The 10770-nt window shown below is 52.4% G+C and overlaps 1 protein-coding gene across 2 annotated transcripts in view; it reads right to left on the bottom strand.

The window, feature by feature from the left end:
- CUNH10orf90 (chromosome unknown C10orf90 homolog) overlaps positions 1–10770 on the bottom strand; it is a 181023-nt gene that overhangs the window by 52807 nt on the left and 117446 nt on the right. For both annotated transcript variants that reach the window (XM_025047552.1, XM_025047553.1), the window contains exons 3-4: positions 10008–10099; positions 1467–2592 (exon numbers count right to left, since the gene is read on the bottom strand). In XM_025047552.1, coding sequence (XP_024903320.1) covers positions 1467–2592; positions 10008–10099 — 1218 coding nt within the window. The remainder of the gene's footprint in view (positions 1–1466; positions 2593–10007; positions 10100–10770) is intronic.

The following is a 10770-nucleotide window of genomic DNA, read 5'->3' as shown; positions in this document are numbered from 1 at the left end:
GGAATGCCTTTCCTCAAATGGTGGAAGGAGGCCATGTGATTGTGATGCTCCACGTGTGACTCTTCCGGATGTGGACTTCTTCCGAGGCTGAACTAACTCGTCCTCCTCGCCTAAGAAAGCCAGCTACATACAGGAGCAGGCTTGTCACTCTGCGCCAGAGCCAGAAGCAAGTCGGGGGCCCCTGCCACTCGTGTTCCCGTCCTCCACTACAAACGTCTGAGTCCCGGCGCCAGGGATTTTTAAAGATCCTTTGGTGAAAGTGCCATAAATCCGAATTATTATTTCACACCATGCGACGTGGCATAAAGGCAAGAATGTGTTTCAACGGGGAGCTTGCAACAATGGAGGTCATATATTTCTGGAACCTTCATCAGCAAGGAAGAGGGAGTGGGTGGCTTCGGCGATTTCTTTAAATGCTAAAATGAGGTCCATCTGTGCAAAACTGACGGCCACTCACATTTTTGCTTCCTGCAATGCATCCGAGAGGCTCAGGCCGTTCTACTGTCTAGTCAGTCCGAAAGCCACGTCAAATTGCCTTAAACATCCCTGAGCATTCAGTACACATGCACTCGTTCAATTAATTACATCATTTAAAATTTCTACGCACATTAGAGCCTTAAAACATTTTACGGTCATTTTTATTAATTAATAAAGCTTTAATGGACAAAAAATTGCACCATAAAATTATCGTGCATATGCTGCGTTTTCAATTTCGCCGATATTATCTTTAAATACTTCCCTCAAGGAGAAGGTCGCTGATTCATAACCCAGAGTGTCTCGCAGAAAGCAAAGCAGAAAATCGGAAGCTTACGCAGAGAAAGAACGAACTCTGGCCTCTGGCTAAGGCTTGCTCCTCCAACTCCACCAGCTGATTATGGCCAGAAAACACAACGCAGGAAACAAAAAACTGCCACTTCTGCCTTGTGACATGGAGAGTCCCCAGTTTGCCCCATTTCGAAAATGTCCCGTAATTACTAAAGATACACACACACGTACCCACACGCACGCACATGCATCTTCCACGGAGCCGCGGGGTCTAGGTTCTCAGGCCAACTCATACGTAACGGCGATCTGATTGACAGGTTAAGAGTGGCCGCGCTCGGGCACTTTCGGACGTGCAGACGCTGGGACCGAAGGGACAAAACCCCGGGGCAGACGGCGTTTGTTCTCCTCGGGCCCTTTCCGAACGACGCCCACAGAGGCAAACTCGGTCACGGGCTCTGCTCTCCTGCTCGTCACACGTGCTCTGGGAGCATCACTGGAAAGTATCATCTGAGACGACGTCCCCCCACCCAGACATCCATGCTCAGCTATCAGTGACCATTTCGGAGCAGAGCAGGTAAAGCGGCTCTACTGAAAACCACCTCCTGGAATCAGTTACGGAGAAGCAGCTCGCTCGCCGCTGCGGCTGGGCACTGACACCCAAGGCCGGACGGCCCCCTGCCGAGGACGCGTGCGACACTCACCTGCCGCGTAACTCCAGCCAGGAATGTGAATGGACAGCTGGCTGGCGTGAAGGCTGGACGGATGGACGCCGTGGCCCTCCTTCCCGTTCCTGACAGTGGCCTGGTGAGTTCCCACATCTACAAATTCTGGATTTTCCAACAGGGGGGAGCCACCCCAAGGACACGTGCCGGTCCCCAGATGCACCTGTGCCAACGATGGGTGTTGCTTCAAGAAAGGTCCCCGCACAGCCGGCTTCCGGCGCCGGCCCAGGAGGCTCTGGCTTTCCCTCGGGAGCTCCTGCTGCAGGTCACGGCTCCCAGGCCCTCCTCCCATCGCTGTGCCAGCTGCTCCACCTGCTGTCAGGCCGTGTGAACTGCAACTCAGGTTGAGCGACAGGACAGATCTGTGTACTTTAGGGCCGGCCAGTTGAGGTGGCTCGATGGGGACGGAGAGGGACCTGTCTAGATAGTAGATGGAGTTCGGACACTGCTGGGACACTCGGAGATGGACACAGGAGCTGAACACCAGCCGGCCCTTTCCCGGCTGTGCGGCGCCTGGAGCGAACCTGTGCCCTCTGCCGTCCAGCTTGGTGACCCAGCACTCGGGGCCCTCACACAGCCGTGCGCGGGCCTCTGGGAACTCCAGTCTCATCACAGAGCTGTTTCTGGATAATTCCGTGCAGGTGAAAGGTCCCTCGTGGCGACAAGGGCCGGCGCCAGTGGCCAGAGCGGAAGGCTCCTCAAGCAGAGTGTCCTGGGCCTGGCACTTGGTGTAGAGCGAGGCCCTTGCGGCCCCCCATACCACGGTGCGGGCCGGGGGGCCCAGGCGCCTGGCTGTGATGGTGATGGACGCGAACCCCTTTGGGGGGCCGCTGCAGGGCTTCTCCTTGGGGGGCAGCTCTGTCTCAGGTCCTCGCGCCTCCGCCGGCGTCTGAATTTCTAATCTGCCAGGAAGGAACGCGAAGGCGCTGTTCACGGAGACTCCGCCGGGATTAGCCAGAGGTGGCCTCGTGGGACACGTGTGAGGCTGGGCGACCGTGCTCGGCGCAGGCGAGGCCGCCCCGTCTGCTTCAGACTTGTGCTCATCGATCAGCTGGGAGATGACTATGGATGAAATCATCTTCGTGTTTTGTGATGCCAGAGTGTCCTGCAAACGGAAAAAGATCGCAATTACTCGAGCTGTCTGCTGTGATGCACTGAACTCTTTTGAGAGCCAGCAGGGCACTGAACCCAGCTCTCCGGTCCCAGGCTTATACCACACTCCTGACCCCACCTCTGAGCTTTCCATCCGAAGGGCGGGCCCCCCAGACCTGTTTGTGAACCGATCATATCTCCTGGAAATGTCCCTGGGACCAGGGAGATGGTTTTCCTCCGACAGGTGTCTAGTCCTGATTTATTCAACAGCGTTTGTGTGGCGGGGACCATTGCATTTCAATAATCGCCTCCAGCAGACCCAGCAGCACCTGACACCGGCTCCCTGCCCCCTCGTGGAGGAGAGAAAAAGTTCTGGGGGACGGCTGGGCTGGGGGCCACCGGTTTGTGTGGAGACGAGTCTGCACTCCTCCATAGAAACAGCAGATGTATGGGGGACCCCTCACTGCCGCGGCCTCCAGCTCCCCAATGGGAACCCCCACCTCTGCGGGTCTAGACGGATTCAGTCGCTCCCCACATCCGCCCTCATGGGGTCAAGTCCCAGAGAGAGGAACTATGGCAATCATACTCTTGAGGTTGATGATTGCCCAGGATGCTACGCGACCATAATAATTCATCAGGACAGAGTGGGGTGGAGATTAGGACCAAGACCGATGTGGCTTCGCTGCGTTTCAATGCGCCATTGCCTAAAACGGGTCTCTGTCCATACGATGCTCGAGGCGTTTCATGCTTCCTCACCGGCAGGTGGTCGTCCCGACGGACCCAAACAAGAGCTGTGACGTTTAAAAGAGCATCCGCCGAGGCGGAGACCAGGAGGAAGAATCCCTTCCGTCCTTGTTCCGTTCGGTCACGTGCATGATGAGCGCCCTCCAGAAAGCTCTGGAGATGCACGCAGGGTCCCAGCCCCTTTTCGACGTCCATTATTCACGCAACTGCACGGGACTCGAAATAACACCGGCCACTACTCAAGCCCCACCGCCCGCCAGTCTCGGCCTTGGAGCCTGCAGGGAAGGCGCCACCGGCGCTCGGCGCCTGGGCAGCAGCTCCGACTCCAAGGTGCCTGGGAATCACCGGGAGCGCTATGGAGGCGGGCGCCGCCGGCCCCGGCGCGTCTGACTCTGCAGTTCTGCGGTGGGGCCCGGGCGGCGGCCTTCTGACCTTCAGCCCCGTGATTCTGCAGGGGGTGACCCGGGGAGCACCCTCTGAGAAACGGGAACAGAGTCGCGGGGCTGCCGGCCTCCTCAAGGAGGGGAGGGGCCTGCCTTCGATGACAGCAAAGCACTCGTTTTTCTTTCCCCAATGATATTTTTACTCAACTGAGGTAACGCCCCCCCCACCCCCCGCAGCTGGACTCAGCCCACGTGCGGCCTTCGCGCCCGAGGCTCCTCCGTCTTCACCGCAGACGTAGAAGATGGGCAGCTTGTCTTTCCCGGTTCTTCTTTCGGTCTTGTTTTTCATGGCGAAATCCATCGCCTCACGTGTGGTCATATGTCACAGATATGTGGGAAGTTGCGAATTCAAAAGATGCCAAGGCATAGGTGAAGAAGTGGCTAGAGAGTCACCTTAAAACTTACTTCATTTTTTAAAAAATTGAAATGTCGCTGGCTACCCTTTTCCAGATGGCAATATGAGCCAGGCTCTGCCTGAAACTCGTTTGTGGTCCTCAGTCCAGGTAACACACGGAAGTCACCCGAGCGCTTGTAAAACCCCACTGCCCAGCCTCGTTCCTAAACAATCACATTAGAACCCGTGGGGTGAGGCCCAGTCATGTGTTTCTAAAGCAGGGGGTCCCCAACCCCCGGGGGCCGTGGTCCGGTACCGTCCGTGGCCTGTTGGAAATCAGGCTGCACAGCAGGAGGTAAGTGGCGGGCAAGTGAGCGAAGCTTCGTCTGTATCTGCAGCCGCTCCCCAGCGCCGGCATCACCGCCTCAGCTCCGCCTCAGAGCATCAGGCGTTAGATTCTCACAGGAGCACAGGTGCCTGGTGCCAGAAAGGTTGGGGACGGCTGGTGTAGAGCTTCCAGTGATCCCAGTGGGTAGGCGATGTTGAGAATACCTTCTGATGCTTCTCGTCTGTCCCTTCCTTCTGTCTGTACAGCACGTTTCACGACTGTGGTTTATATACGAGAAAACTGAAGTGCTCCTGGTGCCTACCCCAGGGCGTTTGATTTGGTAGGCAATCCCTCACATTTTAGTTAAATTTAGTCCTGATTAGCCTTGTCCCTGTACACCCTACACAGTGCATAACCACACGCAGTAGGGACTCCTTTGATGCTGGTCCTTGAAGAGAAAAACAAACACCCATCTTGAAAACTGTGCAGCGCTTGTTTTAATCCACAGAGCGATGTTTCCCAAAGTTTGGGCCAGTGACCACCTGCATCAACAACGCCTGGAGGGCGTGGTTTTAAAATGCAGATTTCTGGGCCCCTTCCTCCCTAAACTTAGGAGAAATCAGGATATGTGGAGATAAGGCCTGGGGCTAGCACGTTTAACCAGCTGCAGAGGATGCTGCTGCTCAGATAAGGGGAAGGGATATGGGCTGGGACTCGGACCTCCTGGAGTCCGTCCTGAGCCCGGGGCTCCCAGACTGGCCCCCAGACCCTGGAGCAGCCTTGTTCCCACAGCTGTAAAGCAAGAAGGCAGAGTGAGTCCCATGGAGACGCTAGGCTTCCTCGCATGCTGGTCTCCAACACCGAGTGGGTACCCGACTCCTGGGGTCAGGATCTCACGAGAGCCTCGGCCCTGGTACAAACAAACGACGGGCACCAGAAACAAGGGCTGTGTCCCTCGGAGTGAGTGAACATCATCTCAGCCTGGAACAAGGACAGAAAAGCCGCTGACTGTGACCGTGTCAACCTGGCTCCACGCCTGGAAGGAGACAGGGAGCCACCCCGGGACCCCACCGCCAGGAGCCCAGGGCTTCGAGCACTGGTGGGGGACTCGGCAGCTAACCGGAGCTGTGGGTGTCACTGTCACTGCAGGAGAGCTTAGAGGCCTAGAAGGATGCGCTGAAGACTTGACCACCATTTCTTAGTCTGGGCCCAGCAAGTGCGGCTGTGACATCGATCCCATCAGGTACAAACAGAGGAGGAAGGAGCGACAAAGAATGACATGAATTTGAACTTCTTGCTGAAGCTTCAAAATTGCTGAGCATGTCAGGGTGACAATGACCTGGGCGGTAAATGCCGGTGGAAGCCCAGTTCCAAAGAAAAATCTGTTTTCCTTTTCTACCTCGCAGGGAAGTTTTGGAGATAAAAAACGATGATGGATGTGAATGTACCTCTCAAAATATGAACATGTCATGAAACTCCAGGGTCTGACTTTTCCATGATTCAGCAGACATCGGCGCTATCTGATACAGCCAAACCTATGGAGGAATGAAGGAGCCTTTCCATCGAAGTTACACCGTCTGTCGGTGGAATTTATAATGAATGCACGTGAGTTGATTTGAATTGTTTAATGGACATAACCCACTGCGTACCCAATACGTCGAAATTTTGCTGCTGTGACTGTACAATGAATGGAATCTTTTCGGAAGTGAACTCTGTTCCCTAACGGAGTCGTGGCCAAAACATTTGTTCATTCGCTCACCAGACGACTATTTCTTCAGCACCTACTAGGTGCCAGCCTCCGGCCTCGGGGAGTTAACAGACTGAAGACGACACCCAGAAGGCGATCGGATAACCAGGACGGGGTTATTAGGGTCCATCCTTCTGTTTTCTCAGGTGTTTAGATTCGGCTTTGGAAAAAACCCAACCAATAAACAGAAATTGAAGAGGAAACACTGCCTTTTTGCTCGGTAACATACATCGTAGTCTTGTCTGGGAGGTTCTACTTATCAAATCCTATTTTCTCATCGCGACCCATTAAATGATGAAAGATAAGGTCTGACCTTTCAGAACTCAGTTCCCGGTTGGCTCGGGCTGCCGCAGTGAAGCAGCACGGTCTGGGGGGGCTCAAGCAGCAGAAACTGATTTCCTCGCAAGTCTAGAGGCCGGAGGTCTGAGACCGCGGTGTCGACAGCGTTCGCTCCCTCTCGGTCCTCTCCCCTCGCCGTGTAGACGGCCGTCTCTCCCCGAGTCCTCGCGTGCTTCTCCTCTGTGCTTGTCGACGTCCCGATCTCTTCTTATGAAGACGCCGGCCCTATGGGATCAGGGCCCATGCCAGGGACCTCATTCAACCTTCAGCACCTCTTTCGAGACCCCCATCTCCAAATACACTCACATTCTGAGGTCCTGGGAGGTTAGGACTTTGATATCTAAACTGGGGAGCGGGGTTGGGGGCACACAGTTCAGCCTGTAACAGACTGGAATACATCACTCTGTGTCAAATTCTTCTGCTGGGGCTGGGAAAGCAAGCCGGAGATGAAACAGAGGGGCCGTTTCATGTTCCCAAGTCGGCCTGCGACTTGTACAACAGCGAATTTTCCTTAGAAAGTAATCGCATCTTTCACATCAAATGTCTTCCCCAATTAGGCTATTTCGGTGTCCTCTATACTGGGTTAACTGAACACGGCTTTGAAAGAAAATATCTTTTATCTAAAATAAAATTAACTAATGTAAGATCTGGTTTGAAAGGGAAAAAACGGTCTGGTGTTTAAAGGAGAACGTTCAAGGTCAGAGAGAAGCCAGATGAATCGCGGATGTTCGTCTTGCCTCGGTGTCAATCACGCATTTTCCGACCAGCAGCTCTCAACACTCGCGCCGCTGCGTTTTCTTTAAATGCTGTTTCAGATGTTGATCTCTTTCAACCGTTTCCGATGTGATCTCATAATGCTGGTAACTGCCCCCCCCCCAGTTTTATACGTTTTATTGACTGTTTTTAACGTTATATTTACGCCTTAAGGCCTATTGCTGAGAAGGACATCATTTCTTCAATTGAAGTAGGGCAGACAGAGGCAGCGGTCGCTCAGAGACATCAGGCCTGAACCACCGGAGTGAGGGGCTTCTGTTCCCATAGCAATTTATTTCTCCAAAGGATGAGCATCTCATCCAAGCTATAGCGTCGAAATATATATTTTCCTCCACGAGACGATTCCTTTCCTTCTCGTGCCCGCTCTGCAGCGTACAGCTGTCTTTGCTGGATGGGCCCTTCGGCCCCATCTCCCCCCAGATACACCCTCCGGTTCCCCGCACGTTAGCTGGGAGCACGCTTACTGCCCTCGGCACCACTGTGCGGGGTCGACGCCGGGGCCCTGGGAACCTCTTCCATTGCACGAGTTCGCTCTCGTCTGTAGCAACAGGAAAAGACGGTCGTAAGACAAATGGGAAAATTGGAGCTTCTCTCCCTCTCCATCCGGAAACTTCTGCCTTTCCACGCATTTACCAAAAACCCAGGATGTGCTAAAGTATAATGTATAACGGTGAAGAGCCGGTAAGAATCAAAAAGTTTTTTTGAAAGGGGACTGGGCGAGTAAAACGTGGCACGACTGCGTCGTATTCTGCAGAAGTTACAAATGAAGGTCACGAAGAATTTAAATGGCGTGAGACCGTGCCTATGACAGATGTCATGTAAGATAAGAGGGCTATAAAAGTTGATATATGTTAGTCACATGTAAAAAAAAAAAATGCATGAAAAAAATAGGGAAATATTTTCTTATTTACACATTTTCTGCATTTTCCTAAGTGTCTACATGGAGTCGCCATCGCTTTTGTTATAAGGGAAATTGAAACATTGTTTTTTTTAAAAGCAAAAAACTCAATTCCTATTTCATTCCTTTTAAATAATCACTTGGCTGGAGAAATGCCTGCATATCATTTCCACAGCTTCGATGGATTTTGAAAGGAACAGGGACCAACGTCACGTGGGCTCTGGAGGAGAGGCGGGATTTATGGCAGTTACAGAGGGAGGGCTCGAAGGGCAGCCTTACAGCACACACGCAAGAACAGGCTGCACCAGCTCAGAGCGAGAGGGAAATTTGAAAGTCACGCTGCCGATCTGATCCAACTAGATGATCCCGGTCATCCCGAAGCGGTTGTGTGGAAGGTGTGATTTCTGGGAGTGACTCGACTGAGTCCCAGATAATGACCAAGTGTGAATGTGTGTGCGTGTTACAGAGACCCAAACGCATGCCCCGCACCTCCCCCAAATCTAGATCATTAATGACCAAACTGGTTCATTTTAACATCGACAGGAAAAGACTGCACCTTGCCTGCTCAAAGGGCAAAACAGGTGGGAAAGACCTTCCGCTGGCATCTTTCTTAACAGGAATGGCCACTGCCCTGGGCACTGACCCTTTCTTAACTGAGCTGCTGTCTCCTCCCAGAGAAGGTTCTCCACGCCCCGCTCCTCCCCGCCCCGGGGTGCCTGCTCCCGCTCTCCGGGGTGAGCTTGGTGCCTCCACGTGGAAAGGTTTCCAAACACTGATGACATCTCAGGACCCAGAATGGCATGCTTTCTCCATCATGTGGGATTTCAGCCTCGGGGGCCCGGAGGGAATTGTGGGGTTTTATTAAACGCGGAGCTAAATCAAAGGGTAATACCTAAAACAAGCACTTGTGGGGAGGGGGAGAGTATGTTTTACAGATACTCTTGCTACCTTAATCCTTCATGAAAGAGCAATTCTTATAATTCCCCTCGTTCTCAGGACTTACAAAAGTTGGCAGCGGAATACCCATTTCTGAAAGACGACAGACGTCTTGTGAACAGTGGCGTCTCTGACAACTCTTTCAGGCAGGGAAGTCCATGTTTTAAGTTCTGTTAACTGGAATAAGCCTCTTCCATGCCAACCCTTTAGAGCCGGGTAAGAACAGCAGTTCTGGAGGCAGACAGCTTAGGAGCTGTGAGATGTGGGGCACGTCACCTCCTGCAGGTACTAGAGACTTAGTTGCCTCACCTGCAAAATCGGGATGACAACACCGCCTCCCTCCTAGGGTTGTGGAAAGGACTCAGAGTCCTTTGACGGAGACTGACACGTGATACGCTGGCCGTTCTGAGCACTGTACACAGAGCATTTTGTTCTCTAGAATCAGGAACAATTCATTTTACAAATATGACCTTTAAATTTCTTTCCGATTTGAGACCACCGATAGAGACCTTTTGCTGTTATAACCACCTGTCCTAGCTGTTAGATTTCAAATTACCTCATCTCCGCCTTTGAAATGCTATATGGCATTATTCTCTCTTTCCGGCAGATTAATTTTGGTTTAAGATTGAGATTCAATCACTATAGTCTCCTCTGACACTGCAAATTTACAAACTGTTGGTGAGGATTATGAAAGGATAATTGAATATACACTGCACGCTTTAATGTAACAAGTCTGAGTCATCGATGGTTAGATTTTTCTGCCGCGTTAATTCAATTTTGGACCAAGCAAAATAAAATGCGAACACATCCTAAGTAGGTCAGTGATCACGTTTTATAGCTGGCTGCGTCGTGCTCACTATTCTAGAAGTTAGAGACATCTGTTACCTTGGTGAAGTCAGATTTCTTCTCCGTAACATCAGACTGGAGGTTTTTAAGGGCAAGTGGATCGTTTGCGCTGTACTGGTAGTCCCGTAATCCTAGGCAAAGAAGACATTGCTACATTTTAGTGTATAAAAAGATACAATGGAGAACGTAACTTTCCTATAAAATTTAATGTCACCCACTCAGGTATTAAACTAGCCGGCAGCAACTCCAGTACATCCTGACCCATCCGTTTATTTCTCCCTCCGCCGTCTAAGGTCTCTGAGTTATTATTTGGTTTGTTCGGCTGTGAGACTTCTTCCACGTAGTTATGTTCCTAGACTCAGCCCGCTCCCATTCATCCGTGTCCTGAGTTTCTACCCAGCCGGAGAGAGAATCACATCTGCGGATTTCTTAGCCCCACCCGAGTTAGGAAAGGCTGACATACAAGACCAGGCTTCATCCAGCCTCTCGACACCACCATTCTCGAAGGAGTAAAGAGTGACTCAGACACCGACATTTGCGGCATCCGAGGATCACCGGCTCAGAAGAAATGAGACGTCATGGACAGCCCTCCGCATAAACGCGTCCCCCGGGGAGAGCTGCTTGTGTCATCGGGCCCACGTGCACACAGCAGAGGACCAACACCTGGAGGAACCAGCTTGTAGCCCTGGCTGCACCATCGACTGGCTTGGTGACAAGGGACAAGCCTCTGAAACTGCTCCGTGGCCTTTCCTCATCCACACGTCCTCCCTGGATCCTCCGCAAGAGCACCCCTAGAAGCAGA

Source organism: Pteropus alecto, unplaced genomic scaffold (genome assembly GCF_000325575.1).
Source record: "Pteropus alecto unplaced genomic scaffold, ASM32557v1 scaffold74, whole genome shotgun sequence".
NCBI lineage: Eukaryota > Metazoa > Chordata > Mammalia > Chiroptera > Pteropodidae > Pteropus > Pteropus alecto.
Note: the sequence above shows the minus strand (reverse complement) of the source record. Positions and strands in the feature narration are given on the sequence as shown.